This window comes from Trichoderma asperellum, chromosome 1, assembly GCF_020647865.1.
Source record: "Trichoderma asperellum chromosome 1, complete sequence".
NCBI classification, from domain to species: domain Eukaryota; kingdom Fungi; phylum Ascomycota; class Sordariomycetes; order Hypocreales; family Hypocreaceae; genus Trichoderma; species Trichoderma asperellum.
In genome coordinates, this window is record NC_089415.1 from 4,076,704 (window position 1) to 4,099,881 (window position 23,178).

Below are 23,178 nucleotides of genomic sequence, written 5' to 3' on the forward strand. Positions count from 1 at the left end.
TATTCTAAGCTCGGGGACATTTCATCACACTTTTGGGGCTTCAACATTTTACAGCTTCCGTTAGTAATCCCAGCCTTCATCCGTCTCCGTTCGGAAATACTGCGTCTTACACGTATCTACGAGCTTTCATGGAATTATTGGCAGCAACGCCTACCCAAGGCAATTATCGGAGGTGGATAGAGTCCGTCGGCCCGCAGGCGGCCATTAGCAATCGTCATATCATGGATGGCAGACGAAACAAGCATAGAACGCAAAATGCAACGGTCAGAAAGCTGGTAAGTACCATCCCGAGTCCACGAGATATGCTTCGCGGTGCCCCTCCAGTTGGGGACGCCTTGCGAGTCTAAAACAGGCAACCAGGCACAGGCCGACACTCAATTGGTCAGCCCTGCCCCTTAAACTTTACCAAAGATACACATTTTGACATGTAGAGTAAAAGATTCCACGTCTGTCATGATGCGCCGAAGACAGGCCAGCGATAGGCGCTGGTTGCTCTGGAGGCTGCCGGTGTGTTCACTATAGCCTACCGGGTACCTCCCTTGTAGCGGTACCAGTACATCGGCGGATTGCCCCCCTTCCCATCCAAACACCACCAACTGCGAGTGGCGGGGTGCAACAAACTTTTTTGGGCCTTATCTTAGCAGCCAAGCCATTCAAGGGACAGCCGGGTCATATCGATAGGGAAAATTGTTATCAGGACCCTGAAACCCGACTCAGCGGCCGGAATTCAACATCCCCAGCTTGCTTCCAATTTCACATAATTGCTGCACGCCATTGCTTGCCTCGCAACAATTGAGCGCTTCCATGCTCACTGGCATGTATGAGATACAGATAGAGTACATACACCATGCGCCCGCCACCGCGAAAAAACCCCGCGGAGGGCTTAGCTGAAAAATATTCTTCTCTCGCCGTAGAAGTGGCTTCATGCTGGACCCGCGCCACGGCACCCAAAGCCGGCTCCAGCGGGTTAAGCCCTACAAGGCCTAGCGCTTCAATGTGGTTGAGGAAGCCAGAGGACGCCAGAGCCACCTGCAGCGAACGCGTGGCGTGAGAGACCCGATGTAACTGCCTTGTACCCAAGTACCGCAGCCGTATTTCCCCCCAATCTTTTTTTCTTCGTCGTCCACTGGCGGTGGGTCGTGGATTCAACAATCGAGGCTCGCTTCCTTCTATCCGTCCAACCATCGAAGGGGGAATTGGAATAGGTTGTGCTTCGCATTGCCCTTGGTCAAATCCAGCTTTTCTCGCACTTCAGTCGGCGGGGAAGTCTCTGAGTCCGCTTCTAATCATAATCATACCCATCCCGCTTTCTTCCCGTCTCACTATCCTCCTTGCTCTTTGCAAAGCCCTTCTCTCCTCCCTGTTGCCCCTCCAAGGTACGGAGAGTCGGTTTAGAACACCAAGCCTTGGTCGACAAGCCCAAGCAACAAAAAATATCATAAACGTCACCCGGGAAGACGTTTGAGAACCGCAATCCACATTACCTGCGGCCTGATTCTCGACTCCGACTAAACCTCCTCCCTCCTTCTAATTAATACGCCCTCACGACGCACCACCGCCACCATGCGTCCTGAAGTTGAGCAAGAGCTCGCTCACACGCTCCTCGTTGAGCTTCTAGCATACCAGTTCGCCTCTCCCGTCAGGTGGATTGAGACTCAGGATGTGTTCCTGGCAGAGAAGACGGCCGAGCGCATCGTCGAAGTCGGCCCCGCAGATACCCTCGGAGTGATGGCCAAGCGCACATTGGCGTCCAAATACGAAGCGTACGACGCGGCCAAGTCTGTTCAGCGACAGATCCTCTGCTACAACAAGGATGCCAAGGAGATTTACTACGATGTTGACCCCGTTGAAGAAGAGCCCGAGCCTGCTGCGGCCAGCTCATCAGATGCCCCCAGCCAGCCTGCTGCGGGCGCTCCCGCGGCTGCAGCTGCGCCGGTTGCTGCTGCTCCGGCTCCCTCCTCAGGGCCTGCAGCTCAGGTTCCTGATCAGCCAGTGCAGGCTGTCGACATCGTACATACCATCGTTGCGCAAAAACTCAAGAAGTCTCTTAGTGATGTGCCGTTGAGCAAGGCCATCAAGGATCTGGTTGGAGGTTAGTCAACCCCTCTTTTACTCCCCATTTTTGTAACACAATGGCAGTCTTTCTCAGTAACCAATTCTAACAACGTATAGGCAAATCTACTCTTCAAAATGAGATTCTTGGTGATCTTGGAAAGGAATTCGGCTCAACGCCTGAGAAGCCTGAAGATACGCCTCTCGACGAGCTCAGCGCTTCCATGCAGGCCACCTTCGACGGCAACCTGGGCAAGCACACACAGTCACTCATCGCCAGATTGATCTCCTCGAAGATGCCTGGCGGCTTCAATATCACAGTAGCAAGAAAATACCTGGAAACAAGATGGGGCCTTGGTTCTGGTAGACAAGACGGAGCACTGCTGCTGGCTTTGACCATGGAGCCTGCTGCTCGTCTAGGAAATGAAGGCGATGCCAAGGGATTCCTTGATGGGGTTGTCCAGAAGTATGCCGCAAACGCCGGTATCAGCCTGACGTCTGCGGCTGCCTCTGGTGGCTCCGAAGGTGGCTCTGGAGGCATGATGATGGATCCCGCTGCCATTGACGCCCTCACCAAGGACCAGCGAGCTCTGTTCAAGCAACAACTGGAGCTCTTTGCCCGATACCTCAAGATTGATCTCAGGTCTGGCGACAAGGCGCATATTGAGTCTCAAAAATCAGAAAAGATCCTGCAGGCCCAGCTCGACCTGTGGACCGCAGAGCACGGCGACTTCTATGCCTCTGGTATTGAGCCCGTCTTCAGCCCATTGAAGGCGAGATCTTACGACTCATCCTGGAACTGGGCTCGTCAAGATGCACTCACTATGTACTATGACATTATTTTTGGTAGACTCAAGACTGTCGACCGTGAAATTGTCAGCCAGTGCATCCGTATCATGAACAAATCTAACCCCAAGCTTCTCGAGTTCATGCAGTATCACATCGATAACTGCCCTACTGAGCGCGGTGAGACCTACCAGCTCGCCAAAGAACTTGGCCAGCAGCTCATTGAGAACTGCAAAGAAGTTTTGGAGCTGTCTCCTGTCTATAAGGACGTTGCTGTCCCCACTGGTCCTCGCACCACCGTGGATGCGCGTGGCAACCTCAACTACGAGGAAGTTCCTCGCGCCAGCTGCAGAAAACTCGAGCACTACGTCCAACAGATGGCCGAGGGTGGAAAGATTTCCGAGTATGGCAACCGCACCAAGGTGCAAAACGACCTGCAGCGTATCTACAAGTTGATTAAGCAGCAGCACAAGATGTCCAAGACTTCTCAGCTCGAAATCAAGAGCTTGTACGGTGATGTTTTGCGCTCTCTGGCCATGAACGAGAGCCAGATCATTCCCAAGGAGAACGGCAAGGGCCGAAAGTCCGGCCTGAAGGGCACCAGCCTGAACAAGGGCAGGGTTGAGACCATCCCATTCCTTCATCTCAAGAGAAAGACCCTGCACGGCTGGGACTACAGCAAGAAGCTCACTGCTGTCTACCTCAACTCTCTTGAGCAGGCTGCCAAGGATGGTGTCACTTTCCAGGACAAGTATGTCTTGATGACTGGTGCTGGTGCCGGATCCATTGGTGCTGAGGTTCTGCAGGGCCTCGTCAGTGGAGGTGCCAAGGTTGTGGTCACTACCAGTCGATTCTCCCGAGAGGTCACTGAGTACTACCAGGCCATGTACACCCGTTTTGGCTCTCGCGGATCTCAGATCGTTGTCGTCCCCTTCAACCAGGGAAGCAAGCAAGACGTCGAGGCCCTCGTTGACTACATCTACGACACTAAGGCGGGTCTTGGCTGGGATCTCGACTACATTGTTCCTTTCGCTGCCATTCCTGAGAATGGCCGACAGATTGATAACATCGACTCCAAGTCGGAGCTGGCCCACCGTATTATGCTGACCAACTTGATCCGCATGCTCGGTTACGTCAAGTCTCAAAAGGCTGAGCGAGGCTTCGAAACTCGTCCCGCTCAAGTCGTCCTTCCCCTGTCTCCTAACCACGGTACCTTTGGTAACGACGGTCTCTACTCCGAGTCTAAGCTCGCTCTCGAGACTCTCTTCAACCGATGGCACTCTGAGGACTGGGGCCACTACCTCACAATTTGCGGTGCTGTTATTGGATGGACTCGCGGTACTGGTCTCATGTCTGGCAACAACATTGTTGCCGAGGGTGTTGAGGCTTTTGGCGTCCGAACATTCTCTCAGCAAGAGATGGCTTTCAACCTCTTGGGTCTGATGTCCGCTACCATTGTCGACCTCTGCCAGTCAGAGCCCGTCTTTGCCGACTTGAACGGTGGCTTGCAATTCATCCCCAACCTGAACGAGGCCATGACCAAGCTTCGCAAGGATATTATGGAGACTAGTGAAATCCGCAGAATCGTTTCTAAGGAGAGCGCTATCGAGAACACTATTGTCAACGGAGCCGACTCCGAGGTCCTTTACAAGAAGAAGACCATCGAGCCCCGTGCCAACATCAAGTTTGACTTCCCTCATCTGCCCGACTGGAAGACCGAGGTCGCTCCTCTTAACGACCAGCTCAAGGGCATGGTCGACCTGGAGAAGGTAGTTGTCGTCACTGGTTTCGCGGAAGTCGGCCCTTGGGGTAACTCTCGAACTCGATGGGAGATGGAGGCCCATGGCGAATTCTCGCTCGAAGGCTGCATTGAAATGGCCTGGATCATGGGTCTCATCAAGAACCACAATGGTCCTCTCAAGGGCAAGCCTTACGCTGGCTGGGTTGATGCTAAGACCGGCGAACCTGTTGATGACAAGGACGTCAAGCAGAAGTACGAGAAGTTCATTCTGGAACACGCCGGTATTCGTTTGATTGAGCCTGAGCTGTTCGATGGATACGACCCCAACAAGAAGCAGCTGCTTCACGAGGTTGTCATTGAAGAGGACCTTGAGCCATTCGAGGCTTCCAAGGAGACTGCCGAAGAGTTCCGACGAGAACATGGTGATAAGGTGGAGATTTTCGAGATCCCCGAGTCTGGAGAGTACACTGTCCGAGTGAAGAAGGGCGCCTCGCTCTGGATCCCCAAGGCTCTGCGCTTCGACAGACTCGTCGCTGGCCAGATTCCAACTGGCTGGGACCCCAAGCGATATGGTATCCCTGACGATATTGTCAGTCAAGTAGATCCTGTCACCCTGTTCCTTCTCGTGTCGGTTGCTGAGGCCCTCCTGTCCTCTGGTATTACCGACCCCTACGAGTTTTACAAGTATGTCCACGTCTCTGAAGTTGGTAACATTGTTGGCTCTGGTATGGGTGGTGCTTCAGCCCTGCGTGGCATGCACAAGGCCAGATTCCTCGACAAGCCCCTTCAGAACGATATCTTGCAGGAATCCTTCATCAACACTATGCCTGCTTGGGTTAATATGTTGCTGCTCTCTTCGTCTGGACCTATCAAGACCCCTGTTGGTGCTTGTGCCACTGCTATTGAGTCTGTTGACATTGGTGTGGAGACCATTTTGGAAGGCAAGGCTCGCATCTGTCTTGTCGGTGGTCTCGACGACTTTGGTGAGGAAGGCTCTTACGAGTTCGCCAACATGAAGGCCACCAGCAACTCATTGGATGAGTTTGCCCATGGCCGTACTCCCGGTGAAATGTCACGTCCTACGACTACTACCCGAAACGGCTTCATGGAGTCTCAGGGATGTGGTGTCCAGGTCATCATGACAGCCAAGCTTGCTCTGGATATGGGAGTCCCTATCCACGGTATCCTTGCTTACACCACCACTGCCTCTGACAAGATCGGACGTTCCGTCCCTGCTCCTGGCAAGGGTGTTCTTACGTCTGCGCGTGAGCACGCTGGCAAGTTCCCCTCGCCACTGCTTGACATCAACTACCGTCGCCGACAGATTGAGCGCCGCAAGAAACAGATTAAGCAGTGGGAAGAGTCTGAGCTGGAGTTCTTGCACGATGAAATCGATGCTATGAAGGCTCAGGGCGGTGCCTTTGACGAGAAGGAGTACGCCCAGGATCGTGTCGCACACATCCAGAGGGAGGCTGAGAGACAAGAAAAGGAGCTCCTCCGAAGCATGGGCAACAACTTCTGGAAGAGCGATCCATCCATCGCTCCCCTCCGTGGTGCTCTTGCAACATGGGGCCTTACCATTGACGACCTAAAGGTTGCCTCTTTCCACGGTACATCTACCGGTGCCAACGACAAGAACGAGTCCTCTGCCGTTTGCCAGCAGCTGCGTCACCTTGGCAGAAGCAAGGGTAACGCCGTCCTGGGTGTCTTCCAGAAGTTCCTTACTGGTCACCCCAAGGGTGCTGCCGGTGCTTGGATGTTGAACGGTGGTCTACAGATTCTGAACACTGGTCTGGTCCCTGGTAACAGAAATGCCGACAACATCGACCCCATCATGGAAGACTACGACCTGATTGTTTACCCTAGCCGTAGCATTCAGACTGATGGCGTCAAGGCTTTCTCCCTCACTTCGTTCGGTTTCGGACAGAAGGGAGCCCAGGCAGTCGGTGTCCACCCCAGATACCTGTTTGCAACTCTCGACGAAAAGACTTACCAGGAGTACTGCGCCAAGGTCGAGGCCCGACAGAAGAAGGCTTACCGTTTCTTCCACAACGGCATGATTAGCAACACTCTGTTCGTCCCCAAGGCTCACGCTCCTTACACTGATGAGCAGCTCAGCGAGGTTCTGATGAACCCTGATGCTCGTGTCACCGAAGACAAGAAGACAAAGGAGCTCAAGTATGCGGAAAATTTCATGAAGGCGTCTGAAAAGGTTGTCCCTGCAGTCACTGTCAAGGAGACACAGCAGGTCATTGAGGCGCTCGCTCACAAGGTTACAAGCAAGAACAGCAATGTGGGTGTAGATGTCGAGGATATCTCTGCCATCAACATTGAGAATGATACTTTCATCGAGCGTAACTTTACTAGCCAGGAGATTGCTTACTGCAAGAGCTCTGCTAGCCCCCAGAGCTCATTCGCTGGCCGATGGAGCGCCAAGGAGGCAGTTTTTAAGTCTCTTGGCGTCGCCAGCAAGGGTGCCGGCGCTGCTCTGAAGGATATTGAGATCCTCAGGGATGATTCTGGCGCGCCTACTGTTACTGTAAGTTGATATCACCCATTAAATATATTAAGCGGAATCATCATATGGAGACAGATTGCTAACATATTTTGAAATAGCTTCATGGCGATGCGGCTGCTGCTGCTAAACAGGCTGGTGTGAAGGAGGTTTCCGTCTCCATCTCTCATGCTGATAAGCAAGCTGTTGCCGTGGCAGTTGCTCACTTCTAAGGGGCACCCATGGAGGATGGCTTGGTTGTGTATCATGTTTAGAATGGGCGATGAATCAGCTTAAAATGAGAATGGCGTTGTTGCAAAGCAGGGGGCTTAATGGCTTGGGATTTCAATGTGTATCATGGGACTGATGACATATGACGTGAAGGACAAATTCACTAGATCTTTTAAAGAACGATTTTTATTAAGATGTTTGAGTTAGATGGCCCTAATAGAAGGCCAATCAAGATTTTTATCTTTTTTTTTATTGATTTTGATGTCGCGTTAATCCTGTATATGCCAATGCATATTGTGATTAATCATGCCAGAGGCAAGTATATGACGCCAAGTCTCTCTAATTCCCTCCAAAGTTGATAGCTTGCCACCAAAGCTTTAATATCCAAAGCTAAAGCAAAAACTTCCAGTGGGTATCGAATGATTTCGTAGATGGACGGTAGCCGCACAGGATAGGTGTCTTTGTCTTGGGAGGAGCTCTCCTCGTCCTAGTCGCCACCAACCCCATTAGTTGGAGAGAGCTCATCCTTATTCTCTCCTATCTTGTCCAAGTGACATCCGTTCATAGTACCATCGTCACGATTGTAGCCTTCTCTTCCCTTGAAACCCCTCCTTCTTCAATATTCTATGCATATCGTCGTGGTCGTTTGTTCATTCATCATCGCCGCACTACACCCCCTTCTTACTGCCCACGTCCCCTTCCGCGACCTCTGCCTCCACGGCCTCGCCCTCGGTCGCCGCCTCCGCGGCCACCGTGACCACCATGATCACCTCTTGACTGGTGGCCGCCGCGACCGCCACGGAAGCCGCTGCCTTGCTGGTTCTTTTGCTGCTCGGTGACTTGGTCGATGATCTCGTCGGGAACACGGAGGTATTTAATCTGGTGCAAACGGCGTTAGTTAAGCTGGCTGGTGTTTTTAGGCAAGTGAGACTGGAGGTTATCGGCGTACGTTATTTCCCTTGACGTAGACTTCTGGGAGGCGCATGAATTTATCCCCTTCCTGTTACTGTTCGTTAGGAGAAGGCGCCTCATTTCATCGTTTGACGGGGGAGGGTGTTTGTGAGCGTACAGGGCTTGTCTGCACGACTTCTTTGAGGGTGAGGTTCATCCATGTATCGCACATGACCAAGTGTCCGTTTAAGGTCTCTCCATTCTTCAGCTCGACCAGCATGGGGTGGCCCTGAGCAGCATTGAGCAATCCGAGGGGAAGCTGTCATGACGCGCGCAAGGGTGGTCAGTTTCGGCCGGTCGCAGCAAGAGAAGTGGCCTGAGGGGAGGAAACAGAGCATACCATGGTGGTGGATTGCGCCTCTAATAGGCGCAGCTGAACGGACTTTTATTGCTTTCTTGGTTGTAAGAGTTGCAGTCGCGTCGACGAAGGGGGAAAGCAGCTTGGCCTGGGTTTTTTGGCTGGCGTTGCGAATTGGAGGTTGAGGTGTAGTCAGAAAGCTGCTAGAAGAAACCCCGCCATGTGCATGACCCCGGCTAGCAAAGTACTGCGGCAGGCTATCCACGCCGACTAGGTACTTGCACACCCGGAAAGCTTTCCGCGCCAAAATATCTCTTTCGATATCTCTTTTGATGTCTCAACATTGACCTCACACAGCGTTGCTGGGACGGCCAGGAGAGGGGAGGTTTTAAAGACTGGATTATAAGAAGCGAGTCAAATATGCAGCGCAAATTGCTTAGTGACGGGCTATGGCGCTGTCTATGTCCGTCTTTCGACCAGTTGGTCCTGCGCACAGCCATTCGACAGAGCTTGCCTCGCACACGACCAGCAGTGTCGCAGCCATGTGCCGCCAGATCGGGGCCAATTCACATTAGATTTTATGAAACAACTGCTGGCTTTGTGTCGACAGATCAAACGACAGGGCATGATTCTTCCCGGATAAGTCCTCGGGCAGGCGAAGTGCAACCAGGAGAAGATGGTCGTCCTAAGCCGCGATCTTGGAAGGAAAGGCTTCTTGCCCCCACAGCACCATCAGAGGAGATGCTGAAAGCCAGCACCGTTGAAGAAATTTTTGCGGCCTTGAATTCCCTTCGAGAGACAAGGGATCGGACATCCGCCAACGATCCAGAAATCGACCAGCATCTAAGAATAGTGCAGCTAGTACAGCATCTTTTACAGGTCGAGAACCAACCCATTACGCCTTTTATTTACGAGTGTCTAATGGACGCCATGGCTCATCGACGAGGCTCCGTCGATGGTGTCCGCCGATTGCTTGTCGACATGGCTGAGCAGGGGATAAAGCCAACGGCGGAATTATGCAACAGCGCCCTGAGAGCGCTGATGAATCATCCGGATTACATGTTGCGCCAAGATATTTTAAATATCATGCAGGAGTACTGGTTTACAATTGATACGCCATTGAAGCAGACGGTTATAGTGGGAATGCTCAGAGATGAGCAATACGAGCTGGCGTATGCAAGGTTAACGGAGCTGATTGAGCAAGGGGCCAGAATCGACCCCTGGGTCTACGACATATTCATTCTAGTGTTTGGGAAGCTTAGATTTCTGGATGAAATGTTGCAGCTTTTGTATAGGCGCAAGAACATTGGCGGCAGCACTGATCCAACGGTCATCACCTTGACGTACTACGCATTGGACATGTGCAGCCAGGCATATCACCATGCGGGGACGTTGTTTGGCTGGCTCTCGGTGGTGCAAAATCACCTCGTACAACCCTCAGACGGCATTATAGAAAATGTGCTGGGAACTGCGGCTAGAAATGCAGACGCGCAGTTGGCGACCGAGGCGCTGGATCTGATATCTCAGCGAACAAGGGCTCAATCTCACCACTACGAGGCCGTCGTGGAGGCTTTTATTGGTAGTGGAGACCTCGCAGCGGCGATTCGAACTCTCTGCATTATGAGAGATAGCGGTATACGAATATCACGCGCCAATACCAGACCTATTTACAAAACGCTGATGAGCCGTCCAGAGCTCTTGGAGGGAGCCGAGGAGGTGGTCCGAGAGGCAGCCCGTGCTCGCCCAGTTCACAGAGCGATTGTAGCTGTTGTGATTGATTCAATAGCGCAGATTCACGGCAGCGAAAAAGCTTTACCCTTATACCGAGATCTGCCAACGCTCTGTGGCGCGGAATCGCTCAATGCAACCATGGCACAGGATCTCATCATCTACAGCGCCGAGGAGGCCACCGCTGAACTCCTCACAAAGGAGTACAAGGATCACGTTGCAGAAAACCAAGACCCAATTCGGAACGTTTCGACATACAACCTCTTGATTACGAAGTGTGCAGAAGCAGGTGAGATGGACCTAGCGTTTCGGTTTACGAAACAAGCCATGGCCGCCGGCATCACAAAGAGCCGATCCTCTAGATGGATCAGTGCCTTAGTCGAGCAGGCAATTACGAGAGAAGACAGTCGGATTTGGCCTGTAGTTGATTCACTCCTTAGCTCAGGCGAAGAGGATACGAGGAAGATGGTGCGCAGGATTCTACAACAGAAGCGAATTTCGAAGCTAGCCTCACAGTGGAAGGCAAAAAGCCTACAACCGCAGCGCCCTGCCCTGAACTGATATAGGTTTTAATAATCAAAGATTAGTTGGATGAAGATAGGGGTCTACACAGACGGCCCAAGTTAATGACATTAACAGAAAAACTCGGGCAAACCCTAGTACCACCTACGGGCATTTATAACGTGACAGCAAAAATTTACCGACATAACTTGAGTCTTTGATTTTTCACGGGGATTCATTAGCAAGCACAGCTCATATAATTCCGACCGGAGAAAGGAGAAGCATTTATAAGAAACATTTACGGCAGTGAGAGACTAGATATGCCGGGAACTCACTAGCATCTCCGAAAGCCTCCCGCTGAGTCAAAAACGTGCTCTAGTTCACGGCATACTAGGCTAAGCAGCTTTATATTCGCACCACTCCTGAGCTATACTCTAGCTCTAAATCCACACGGCGCAATTACGACAGTCGCAGCCTTCCAAATAGGCGACGTCGTCGTTGGGGTACTTGTGCCCCGCCGAGAAGGCTGATAGACCGGACGTCGGGTAACAAGAAACGAGCCCGCCAATCCAGAGCCGCTGGCACGTTTGTTTGCCGGGTACGGAGGTATATCGGGCGGAAGCGGTACCAGTACCCTGGACCCAGGACCCAGGATTAGACTCAACAAAGCTACGATGCATGAAGTGCGAAAGACGACCTCACTAGGCAGCGGATGACAAAAGGACGGCCTATAGTCAGTCCGAGTTGAGTCACGAATGACCTAGCGCTGCAACGTCAAGAACGTGGCTTGGCTTCCTTGAGTCTAGAGAATAATAATCAATTGCTTCCATGCTAGCTACTACTCCTTGCGCCAGCTAGCTACAGGATTGCGCACGAACAGGACTGAAGCGCAAAGATATGGCAGTGGCGTTGACAAATTGTGGGCAATGGCTGGGAGCAATTATTAATGAGTCGGTGGCTGCTGACTGGGCTTGACAGCAGCCATCCCGATTGGACAGAAATAAGGGATTGACCGTGCTAGCTGGATCTGATCGAGCCGCCATTGGCTGCACGCGGCAGGATGGAGAGAAACGCTTTAATGTTCTTATTCCACATGCTGGGGATTTGACTTTCGCTGCGCGCGGCGTTTGCTCGCGCCTCGGCGACGCGCAGCCTGCGAGGAGAGGAGAGCGGCGGAAAAGAAGAAAAGAAGGCTTCTTGGATAAGACATGACGCCTGCGTCACGTCCAGCATACTCCTATTCGGGCAAATTAACAGCCTGAGCTTGGACGGCGAAATACGACAATACGACCAACAGAGTTTCAACGGTGCTGTGGAGAGCCGTTTTCGAAGCCTGGCGCTTGTGAACGGAAATAAGACAGCTGAATTTCTGCTGACCTGGAATTAGGGAGCAAACGCCGCCGGGAGGCCCATTTGTAAGTGAGACAAGCAACAATCAATCTCGCGAATCTCAGGCCTAATCTCGACGTAACCCTAGCTGTGCTCCGTTCCAGACCACATACCACGTCATCGTGCATCTCGTCGTGCCCAGCACAATCTGGTTCCCAAAAATCTTTGACGGCACTTGCGGGGCCACACTTGGAGGAGCAGTAAGGCTAAGTGAATCCTTCGAGCCAAGCCTTTTTAGCATGGCCGAGGAGTAATCAGAGGCTAAACAGAAGAAAGCTACAGAGTGTTGATTCCTCAGTCTGCGAAAGACTAAAGAGCAGGCTAAACTGGATAATGCGGGCAGCACATCACTTAGCCCGCCTCATGTTTCGGCAGACGGTCTACTAGCTGATATCTCTGGGGAAAAAAGATCTTTGGTTGGTAAGCCCTTCTTGCTCATCAAAAAAAAAAAAAAAAAAGGAACTTCCTTCTTTGCTAGGGATCAAATTCCTATTCACGTGCTAGTACTCTGCTATCTTCACTTTAGCTGAAGCCGGTAGTTGTTAGTCTCTGCACTCGGCCAATCACCAATCTCTGTGGGCTCCTTAGGATTTTTTTTTTTTTTTTTTTTATTATTTTATTTTCCTTTTCCCAAACACCTCTGACGCTAGAAGCAGCACCTAATAAGTCCGAAGGCTCGCATGGACATAATTCATAGCCTAGTAGCTGCTACTAGCCTCCGTGCACCCTCAAGCCGTGTCCTAAGCAAATTCTGCACGCATTGGGTGCAGCCTCAGCTCTCGATGGATACCCGCAGTCTGAATGAGTACCGGCTTTTACTAAGCTTAATCGCTAAAATCCGCGTTCCAACAGCAGCGAAGGGGAGTGTGTTTGTAACAACATAGGCCCCATCAATCCGGCCGAGACGCTAGTTCGCCTTCAGCGATGCTAGTATGAGTTGCTTTGTAACTCCCACATGCCAGACCAGGGTGTCTTTTTTTATTCTGGTTTCACCCCCAAAAAAAAACAAGGGAAACAGGGGTGGGACATAAGGATTAAAAATAAAAAGCGGATATGTATGTCATATAGGAAAGTGCAAAAGGTCCCGTTTTCACCTGGGCTCTATGGCTGACGGAGCAGGATGGAGCAGATGTGACTTGATGGAAGCTATACGAATCCATCTAGATCTCGCCAGTAGCGTTCGCCAAGGTGTGTGGTTGATTGGATTACCGATCAACAACAGCTAGAGTGGAGCCGTTCACCTTTACTTTGACTCCGAGGTGGGATACATACTGAGCATGGAGTTAAGAGTTGACAGCGAGGGGGGCTATAAGTTGAACCTTGTGGCCCTTTACTCCCGAGGATCTGGAAATTATACGACTATATCACAAACTTTGTTTTCCATTCCGCGGAGTAATAAAGTTGATATTCGATCATAACCCCATTGTTCACTGTCTTGCCTCATATTACACAGGAGGTGAAAGTTCTCAGTGCAAGGCTCATATATACCCACATCAGAATCAGCAACAAGACGCCCTAAACACCGTTGGGTCTTTTCTTTGGGATATATCGACAACTTGAAGAAATACATTACTTCACCAAGTCGACTTATACATTTAGCACCGAAGAGATACATATAAGCCCTCTCGACTCTAGTCATACCCAAGACACTCAAGACACTCAAGCCACCACAGACCATGGCGGACATCATCCGTGACGCCGCCATCGGGCAAGTCATCCGCTGGGTTACTGGCAACCGCTACCTTCAATACCCCGAAGAAAAGGAAGACTTCACATTACCCGAGCCTTGGATTCAGCTGATGAACGGTGTCCCCATCACATCAGCAAACACTTCTACATCAGATGCTTCTACCGCCGCCGAAGAAAAAGAGACGGGCGGCATCCTGCGGACTCCATCCAATGGGTCCAACGGGAGCACTGCCCGAGATCGATCCCCACAACCGTCACGGGCACCGAAGCTGGACGAGGAACAGGGTGCCGAGTCAGGAAGACGGCACTCTTCATCGCAGCAGTCAGTTTCACATGAGCACGCTCAACACTCAGAATGGGGAGACATGACACGCCAGAGACACGATGATGATGTGGAGCACGATCTAGAGAAGGTCAAGAGTCTGCCCATCGTGCCTCAGACAACAAAGGACGGTGCGATCCTCGTCGATTGGTACTACACAGACGATCCTGAAAACCCATACAACTGGTCTAGAAACAAGCGTCTCCTCGTCAACGTTATCATCTGTCTCTACACTTTTGTTGTGTACACAACCTCAGCCATCTACACCACCTCCGAAGGCGGCATCATTGAGCGCTTTGGTGTCAGTGAGATCAAGGCCACTCTCGGCCTGTCCATCTACGTGCTGGGCTATGGCATTGGCCCGCTGATCTTTTCTCCCCTGTCTGAGATCCCCTTGATCGGACGAAACCCCGTGTACATTGCCACCATGTTCCTATTCGTCATCATCTCGATCCCGACAGCCTTTGCGCCCAACTACCCCGGCCTGATGGTTCTGCGTTTCCTGCAGGGCTTCTTTGGATCCCCGTGTTTGGCGTCTGGAGGTGCTTCTCTTGGTGACATGTACAGCCTGATGGCTTTGCCTTTTGCCATGATGTCCTGGGTCGCTGCCGCATACTGTGGACGTAAGTCAACTGATTCCCCCCATTTGACAATCAATTTCACGTAGCTAACTTTCCAATCTCAGCCGCCCTGGGCCCTCTTCTCAGCGGTTTCGCCGTCCCCGTCAAAGGCTGGCGATGGTCCCTCTTCATCTCCATCTGGGCCTCTGCTCCCGTCTTCATTGCCATGTTCCTGCTCCTCCCCGAAACCAGCAGTGCCAACATCCTTCTCCGCCGCGCCCGCCGTCTCCGCAAGCTCACCGGCAACAAGCGCTTCATGTCCCAGAGCGAGATTGACCAGCACAACCTCCGTTACCGAGACATCTTCTGGGACGCTTTGATCAAGCCTCTTGAGATTACTCTGAAGGATCCTGCCGTTTTGTTCGTCCAGGTTTACACTGCCATCATTTACGGCATCTACTATTCATGTAAGTTACAATTTCTTCTCCTCAAACACAGTCTTTTACAATCGCAGAATGACTAAGTCTCATCAAAATAGTCTTCGAGGTCTTCCCCCTCGTCTACCCCGTCTTCTACGGCATGAACCTCGGCCAAGTCGGCCTTGTCTTCCTCTGTATCCTCGTTTCCTGTATCATTGGTATCGCGGTCTACTCCGCCTACCTCTACTTTTGGATGAACCCTCGTATCGAAAAGTACGGCTGGCCTGTCCAGGAAGAGCGTCTCATTCCCGCCCTGCCCGCCTCCGTCGGCCCAACCATTGGCCTCTTCCTCTTCGCCTGGACCGCCCGCGCTTCCATCCACTGGATCGTGCCCACCATCGGCATCACCATCTACGGTGCCACTGTCTTCGTCGTCATGCAGGCCGTCTTCATCTACGTGCCTCTTAGTTACCCGCGGTACGCCGCCAGTCTCTTCGCCGCGAACGACTTCTTCCGCAGTGCTCTTGCCTGCGGTAGTGTCTTGTTCGCGCACCCGCTGTTCCACAACCTTGGCGTCGCTAAGGGCACCAGTCTCTTGGGAGGTCTGAGTGTCATTGGCATCATTGGTATTTGGCTGTTGTACTTTTATGGTGGCAAGCTCCGAACGCTTAGCAAGTTTGCTGAGTCGGATGAGCCGAAAGCTGAGAGCACTACTCTTGAGGAAGAGAAGAATTAAAAAATCTCGAGTATCGAGAACAAATTCTATACAAAAAAAAAAAAAAAAGCAAGAATTTACACAAAGCAAGGGGGGGCTAGAGGAATTCACGAGTTTCAACACGATTAATTTCAATTAATGCAGAGTTACATTTCCTTTGTTTGGTAGCGCACCCAAAGTGCATTGGGAAACGGCACGATTCCCCATTTCATTTTTTTTATGAGTCGGATGGAAATGACTTGCAAGCATCGGATCAAAAGAGAGGGGTTAATTACATATATATATATATTCTGGGGGGAAAGGAATGTACAATTAATTAGACCTGGGGGAGGGGGGGGGGGGGTACGGGAGAGCAAGCAAACAGTATACCCTGTTGCATTATAATAGAAATCACATCTCTCTTAAAAACTACTTGTTGGAAGTTCTTCTCTTTTATCTGGCTGAATAGATGTGTTTTATCTAGATTTCTATGGCCCACGGGCGTTGATCTAGCTAAATAATTTGGACATGTTTAGACATTACAAGCAATTTGCATTAGTAAAGGCGTCATGAATAAATCCAATGAAATATTATATATAACATTGGCTACAGGTTCCAAAATTCAGCAAAAACATATTGTACACGTATTGCGTGTGTATATATTGTTTTCTCAAATAATTGAGTTCACTTAAAATGCATCCGTCCGCTACACAAGACAGCTCCAATTCTTTCTTTGCTGATCAGCCAAAATGGCCGTCAATAAATGTGTATAAAAAGTCTAGAAAGATCAAGTCATCCGTAACAAAGCGCAAGCTTGCAATTGGACGAGTGTTTTCTCTCTCCCAGACATCGCTTGTTCATTAGAAGGTCACATATACCGAATACGCCGAGCTATATAAAGACGTTGAAGCAAAGGTGTAGCTTGAAAAGAAAAACGTCTACTTTGGCGCCGTGTGATGTGTATCTGCCCAGATTGACGCGTAGTCTTTGAGATATGTATGCCATTTACGCATATGCTCTCCTGCTTCTTTCTATTCACCACCTTCATCATGCTCATAATTTCTACCGAGCAAGTGTGGCCCATGATATCAAGAAATATCCTTATTTATAAAAAGGATTTCTTTTCTTTTCTTTTCTTTTCTTTTTTCTTTTTACTTTTTTTTCCTCTTCGTAGTAATCTGCAGCTATTGCTACTCAATTTACGAATCACCTGGTAGGTTCCAGCTGTAACCTGATCCATGCCCTCCAGCGGCAGATGCATAAGAGGTACTCGGATGGTTGTTGAAGTTGTACCATGTCTGGTGCTGATTCGATTGCTGCGCGTGTTGTGCGTGTTGCGCGTGCTGCTCGTGCTGCTGGGGGGCACGCTGGTGTGACGTTTGCTGCTGTTGCTGAATATGTGACGGATATGTCATATAATTTTGGTCTTGCTTCATCCCACTCTGGCCAAGTCGCGATGTCGCAGATTGTGAGCGCATATGAAAGACCTGCCGGGAATCTTGTGACGAGTCTAGGTTGCTGTTAAAATCTTGAGCTTGTGCATTTGCCCTTATGCCCAGATACGATGCCGAGTGATGATGCGAAGGATTTCGTGGCGCAGAATTCGTATAGGGGCCATATGTTTGTGCTCCTGGGCGATCTGCAGCCGGTATTTCAGTATTAGCTGGCTGCGAAGGCATAGAAGCGGCAGATGTCGTTGCAAGTGGACCGTGGCCATAGCCCGAGTACGGAGCAGTGCCCACTGCGTCTCTCTGATACGAATACGGTTCGTATGAAATTCTATCGGTTGGGGCTGTTTCTGTTGCACGGGTGCTAGAATAACGGTCGTAACTGTTATATGCCGACGAGCCAGCAATACCAACCTGTGTCTGTAGTCCTGACCCGTGGGCGTTGGGTTGTTGATCGGCGGTAGGTGAATTGTGAACAGCTCCTCGCTTCGAGTGCTGCTTACCCTTCAGCGAGTTGGTTCGTGGAGCATCATTTATTGGTGATGCGGCCCCTGAACGCTGTAGTGCGGCTGCTGATACGCCTTGTTTCTGGGACACTCCCATAGACGGCTGCTGGGCGTTTGCGGAACGCCAAGCACTGCCCCTATTACCAGATGATTCTGACAGCCCATAGACGGACTCATGAGAGTTCTGGTCTTGCATAGAGGTCACCACTGCTGCTACAACTGCTGCTGCCTGCGTAACCGGGCTGTCGTCGCCGGACCATTCTGAAACTGATGTAGGGTTCACTGAGCTGTGGTGGTCTTCGTCTTGGGCTGGCCTCGCCGTCATGTTGCGGCCAGGTCCACGCTGTGCCGATGACTGGGTTGGACTTTTCCTTTGGCGTGCCAACGTCTGTTCTGGCATATCCGTTGCTGGCATGTTCGAATAATACGGACGCCCCGAAGGCATGATGAGATTGACAAGATCAGAAATAGGCACGCCTGCCGTGTGTGACGGTTGTGAAGTGCCTGTCTCGGAGGCCCCCATAGTTGTCGACGGAAAATAAGTTGCCGGATGGTGGTTGGCTTCCCAGTCGGCAACATTAAGATTGTTTGGTAACACACCCTCAATAGGCAATTGAGTGTGCACATGCTCATCTTCTATGTCGGGAAAGCCCTCTGCATCATCATCATCATCATCTAGCTGTTGGTGGTCTTCTAACTGAGGCTCATCATCCTGTACTTCGCCGAGTGGCTCGTCTACTTTATTTCGCTCTGCTTCATCTTCTGCAGTGATCAGAGCACTCGATCTTGGTTTTCTTCGCTTAGGAGCCGGGAATTCGCATATCAGGCCCGCCTCACGGCATTCATTACATATTGGTGTTTCTTTTGGACACTATAGATACAGTCCGTCGTTAGCAAGAAACGAGAACCTAGCGGTGGGCAGCTGGATCAACGGTTCATCAACTCACCTTAACCTTACGCTGTTTACACGGAACGCAGGAATTCCTTGACTTGGCCGGCCCCCGACGCCTCGTTTTCTTCGTCTCTCCAGTAGTCGTTGCTTCTTCGGCCACTCCATTATCGCCGGTACTCGCAGTCTGATTTTTCTTTCGCCCCTTCTTCGTATTTGTGGAAGTTGCTGTGTGCAAAACCAGCCCACTGGTAGTAACTGGACCAGATGGATCTTGTTGCACGTTACTCTGAACCGCAGGCGTAGATGACGAGGCTGGAGATTGTGGCTGGGCAGAGCCTTCCTTGCTGCCGGGGTGCACAATACGGAGACGCTCTGCACCATACCTAACCAGCATGTTGAGTGACTCCTTTTGCAAATCTGGAGATTGATTTGCGAAGATGTTGAATTGCTCTGGGGAAAGCGACTCTGGGTCAACGGCTGCCTGTTGGAGCATAGCCACGGCAACATTTCGACGCCTCTCTGCCTCTTCCGGCGTCACATTGATGACAACCTGTCCTGCTGCGGAGATTTGAGCCGACTGGTCAGCCTGAGGCGGCTGTTGCTGCTGCTGCTGTTGTTGTTGGCCAGCCAAGCTGCTATCCTCTTCTCCTCCAACCTGGCCGGTGAAGGTTTGAATCTCTGTGGGTAGAGAAGCATCAATCTCCGTTACGCCTTGTTCCTCGGAAACAACCGCGTCATCTCCTTTCCTCTTCCGTTTTCTCGACTTGTTGCCCTCGCCATTGGTTGCTTTGTCGGCAGCTCGTTTCTTCTTCTGGGCGCCTGGCTGTCTGGGCGCTTTAGATTTCTTTTCTGCTGTAGGAAGAGGGTGTCGTGGTATTAAAGGTTTATATAAAGTTGAAAGCTCCGCTACTGTCCGGTGGAGTGGTGTATGGTCATATTCGATCGATACAGTTCTAGATTTTCGAGAAAAGGAAATTGTAATGGAACCTCGACAGTCAAAGGCAGGTCGGCCTAAATTTTGCGGCGTTAGCAGAGGCACGTCGTATTCGCAAAAGCAAGTTGAGATAGCAAAACGGCAAAAAGGCGTGAAATTCCCTCCAGCACTATATGATGCCATGTGGTGGGCTCAGCGCTTACTTCCTAGCAGGGGATCGAGTTCCCTGTGTGAATAGTCTGCAACCAAAGTCTTCAGCTGGCTCTTGTTTTGTCGCTGCCAGTGCTGCATGGAACCTTTGCAGATAAAGGTAAAGACCCAGCCGTTTGCGCCTCGCGACGAGTCTCGCAACGTCCACTCGCTTCCATCGACCTGGCTAATTGCATCGGCAATGTGATTTGCGACGGACGTCTGCAGCACTGGTTCGTCGGACGACTGGTTCATCACGGCATCGTCCACGAGCACCACGCGGGCGACACTGCCTTCCTCAGTGTCCGTAGATATGCCCGTCGACAGAGCGCCTCCCAGCGACGGGTCCAGCGCGCTCAAGCCCTCCAGCACATTGTTCTCGCCCGCCGACACTCCAAGCGTCAACTCGGCCGAGGCTGCGAGGTCCAGCCTGATCGCAACCCGTTCGGCTCGGGTGTCTGTGACTTTGCCGTCGAAAACATCGCGAAACTGCAGTTGCAGCTCTTCGACACCGGTGCAGGGCCGGCCGTCGAGCCCGGATTCCTCTTCTCGGAAATTGAAGCTGGCGAGAAAATCCGCCATTGACTGTTCGGTCCAAGGCTGGAGTGGCGATTGCGCGCAGCAGCTGAGATTATCAGGGCGTCGGGCTGAGTCCGCCTTCTGCTGTTGCGCGGAACTGGGCTGGCAGTGTTTCGTAGGCAGTGGCGGCGGATTCGCCTGTAACCATGGCGGAATCGGTGATGGTGATGTCGAACTGCAATGTTGCAGGCAAGAGGCGCTGATAGCGGCGTTCCAACCCCCGGGGGGTGTGAGCAAGCCAGCACGCGTCAAGTACAGCCCCACGGACTCGGCCCGCGTATCTGCGCTTAGTGCAGCCTCGTCCATCATGAAGAAATCATCCATTTCTATTGGCAGTAGCAATAGCTGCTGATATAGCATTAGTGTTGGCACTATCCGCAAACATTGCATGCAGTCTTGGAAAGGAGCCAGTCTGCACCTTCGCAAACTGGGCGCATCTTTCAATTTAAATGCGATACCGTACAAGATTCACCCTCGTGGCACACGTCAGAAGCAAAAATCCTTCAGCTCCTTCACCCAGCTGGATCAAGCATGAACCAAGCGATATGTGTGATGGACAATGTAACATTTCCCTTGCCATAATCAAAAGTGGCTAGCCATTGTGCATTCCATGAATACATTTCATGATTGTGCCTACTGTAAAATCCACTTGACGCCCCTGCACAAGCACTAACACCACTGCCGTGCGGCATCTCACCACTTACTAGCTGTTTTCCTCTACCCACTGCTCGATCCTCTCCACAAGATCGGCCTTTCTACCGCTCGTGCTGAGTCCCTTGGCACCTGCGACGTCCTTTAGTTGCGCCACTGTCATTTTTGATAGGCCTTCGCTCTCAACCGCAGCTTTCAATTGCGCCATACTAAACGTTGATCCGCTGGGCCGATCTGCAGCCGCCTTTCTCTGCTTTGCTGGGCGCTCTGAGATCTCGTCATCTTCCACTTCTCGTTTCAATGACCGGGACCTTGCGGCTCTGTCGGCTTCATCCTTGAGTGTCTCAGCCCAGTCCTCCAAATAGCCACCCGCACGCTTGTTTATGGCTTTGTTTTTGGGCTCGGTCAAGTCTTCAGGCTTGTCCGGCACCTCTTCATCTAGAGCGAGCGTCTGAAGAATTTTATAATGCCACTGTAAAGCTGGATTCGGGTATTTCAGCGGGTTATACACGCCCTTGGGAAGATTGAGCTGCTGTACAATTACCCTCATTTTTGTCTTTAGATCCTCAGAGCAGTCAAGCCCCCGCTCAGCACTAATGTCTCGTAAATCATCAGCAGCAGGGAGCGGAGAAATCCAAAGTCCGGCTGACAGATATGGAGTGCCAGAGGCCTCGTCAGATTGTTCTCTCGATGGAATAACGGCGGCAAGTACTGGTTGTGAGTTTGACCGCAGCACGCACCAGGCGATGCCTATCTTGTCACTGTCCAGCAACTTCTGCCAGAGGGCCGAAAATACGCGTGATGATCCGATATAGTCTTCTTCACTTGGGAAGATGAAGGTGGATTTCTTAACGCTTGCCCAGGCGGGAATCATGTTGCGATTCTTGAATCCGATAATTCGAATGACTGGGGGGCCATAATCTCTGATCTGTTTTTGTTCCTCGGGCGTAAAGTATACATATTCGCCACCAAATTTATAGGCTTTCTTAATCTCTTGTTTCTCGACGGTTCGCGCACTGTCTTCTGCGACCCGTGTTGTCTCGCCTGTTGCAATCTGGGCTTTTTCTCCGTCGAGCCATATATAACACGTTCTCGCCGGCACCTGGCGACTTACAACATTGTATCCTTTGACAGTTATCCGCAGGCCAGGAGCAATCTCAAAGGGGATATGGAATAGCGCCCTCTTCGGCGACTGCTTGGAGTTGATATTAGAAATCAAGGAATTTAAGAGAGACAATCCATCGCCAGACTTGGAAGTTCGAACTTCGGTCCCGTTGGCTTCGGCATTTACATCGCGATAAACGATATCCTTGATATTTTGTTAGCTTGGTGTTAAGATTGTGGGAAAGGATACAAAAAAAAAAAAAAAAACTTACGTCATAAAACTTGCCAAGGTCAAAGTTTGACTCTCCTCTAGCAATTGGGAATAGATCAATGGTAATACCCAAATCGTATAAATCTTTTGCTCGGACGGCGGCAGCAGATCTCGCCGCCTTGTCTGATGCGTGAGGGTCGTCGTTATCAGTTACGATGAACAGTCGCCGGCTACCAAAGTTGGCTGCCTTTGTCGTGAATATCTGATTGGCGCAAAAGAGCACATTTGACATTGAAACCACATCAGTAGCTGGCTTCAGCACTTCTTCTTCGTCTTCTTCGTCTTCTACCAGCGCTCTCAGGGCCTTGACATCATCGGCAGCAGGAACATCAAGATCTGTAAAGAGGTAACAATTCGGGTACCCAAGGCCGCCGCGGCCGTCTTTGTCATCTCGAAATTTGGTCTTTTCCGTTCCAAATAGAAGAATTCCCATCATGTCCTTTGGATTGGAAATGATGCGCTGTTCCATCAGATGATGTGCACATTTCAAGGCAGCTTGAAGTGGGCTGTCTCGATCAACTTTCTTAGAGCTGGAAGCCGGAGGAGGCTCAAGCATTGATGGGCTGACTTCAATGGCTAGCAATACGGCATCTTTCTGTGCCTTGAAGCTCTGGGCAGGCAATGTCAGTAAGACGGGCTCCTAGTCAGGTAGATGCGACTTACAGATTCATCAAGCTCCTGCTCGCCTTCATCGTCCTCATCGTTCTCTTCCCTTCTCCAGTCTCTTTGTTTGTCTGCCATTGTGAATT

The 23,178-nt window shown here is 51.1% G+C and overlaps 6 protein-coding genes across 6 annotated transcripts; 3 read left to right on the forward strand and 3 right to left on the reverse strand.

Annotated features, from left to right (window-relative positions):
* The first annotated feature begins 1,144 nt into the window (after positions 1-1,144).
* On the forward strand, positions 1,145-7,573 carry FAS2 (3-oxoacyl-[acyl-carrier-protein] synthase). The gene is made up of 3 exons (XM_024907549.2): positions 1,145-2,092; positions 2,173-7,118; positions 7,196-7,573. Exons 1-3 carry the CDS (start codon positions 1,564-1,566, stop codon positions 7,304-7,306), a joined length of 5,586 nt encoding a protein of 1,861 aa, XP_024765526.1. The 5' UTR covers positions 1,145-1,563; the 3' UTR covers positions 7,307-7,573.
* A 412-nt stretch (positions 7,574-7,985) lies between these two features.
* LSM4 (RNA processing protein) lies at positions 7,986-8,598 on the reverse strand (the record flags this gene model as incomplete). Its single annotated transcript, XM_024909450.1, has 4 exons — positions 7,986-8,183; positions 8,254-8,304; positions 8,374-8,514; positions 8,596-8,598. The coding sequence occupies 4 exons, from the start codon at positions 8,596-8,598 to the stop codon at positions 7,986-7,988; spliced, it is 393 nt and encodes a 130-aa protein (XP_024765527.1).
* A 696-nt stretch (positions 8,599-9,294) lies between these two features.
* TrAFT101_001277 (uncharacterized protein) lies at positions 9,295-10,842 on the forward strand (the record flags this gene model as incomplete). The annotated part of the gene is made up of 1 exon (XM_024899093.1): positions 9,295-10,842. The coding sequence occupies one exon, from the start codon at positions 9,295-9,297 to the stop codon at positions 10,840-10,842; it is 1,548 nt and encodes a 515-aa protein (XP_024765528.1).
* A 1,517-nt stretch (positions 10,843-12,359) lies between these two features.
* On the forward strand, positions 12,360-16,225 carry TrAFT101_001278 (uncharacterized protein). The gene is made up of 4 exons (XM_024906007.2): positions 12,360-12,591; positions 12,718-14,805; positions 14,868-15,209; positions 15,281-16,225. Exons 2-4 carry the CDS (start codon positions 13,848-13,850, stop codon positions 15,895-15,897), a joined length of 1,917 nt encoding a protein of 638 aa, XP_024765529.1. The 5' UTR covers positions 12,360-12,591; positions 12,718-13,847; the 3' UTR covers positions 15,898-16,225.
* An 829-nt stretch (positions 16,226-17,054) lies between these two features.
* Positions 17,055-20,727, reverse strand: TrAFT101_001279 (uncharacterized protein; the record flags this gene model as incomplete). The annotated part of the gene is made up of 3 exons (XM_024899234.2): positions 17,055-18,680; positions 18,757-19,712; positions 19,839-20,727. 3 exons carry the CDS (start codon positions 20,725-20,727, stop codon positions 17,055-17,057), a joined length of 3,471 nt encoding a protein of 1,156 aa, XP_024765530.2.
* Positions 20,728-21,106: 379 nt separating this feature from the next.
* On the reverse strand, positions 21,107-23,170 carry TrAFT101_001280 (uncharacterized protein; the record flags this gene model as incomplete). Its single annotated transcript, XM_066126288.1, has 3 exons — positions 21,107-22,363; positions 22,431-23,039; positions 23,093-23,170. The coding sequence occupies 3 exons, from the start codon at positions 23,168-23,170 to the stop codon at positions 21,107-21,109; spliced, it is 1,944 nt and encodes a 647-aa protein (XP_065982389.1).
* Positions 23,171-23,178: the final 8 nt, after the last annotated feature.

Coding starts and splice junctions, on each gene's coding strand:
- TrAFT101_001278 (XM_024906007.2), top strand. CDS start 13,848: ATGGCGGACATCATCCGTGACGCCGCCATCGGGCAAGTCATCCGCTGG. Junction 14,806..14,867: donor CGCTGCCGCATACTGTGGAC/GTAAGTCAACTG, acceptor TTCCAATCTCAG/CCGCCCTGGGCCCTCTTCTC. Junction 15,210..15,280: donor TTACGGCATCTACTATTCAT/GTAAGTTACAAT, acceptor TCATCAAAATAG/TCTTCGAGGTCTTCCCCCTC.
- FAS2 (XM_024907549.2), top strand. CDS start 1,564: ATGCGTCCTGAAGTTGAGCAAGAGCTCGCTCACACGCTCCTCGTTGAG. Junction 2,093..2,172: donor CATCAAGGATCTGGTTGGAG/GTTAGTCAACCC, acceptor AACAACGTATAG/GCAAATCTACTCTTCAAAAT. Junction 7,119..7,195: donor CTGGCGCGCCTACTGTTACT/GTAAGTTGATAT, acceptor ATTTTGAAATAG/CTTCATGGCGATGCGGCTGC.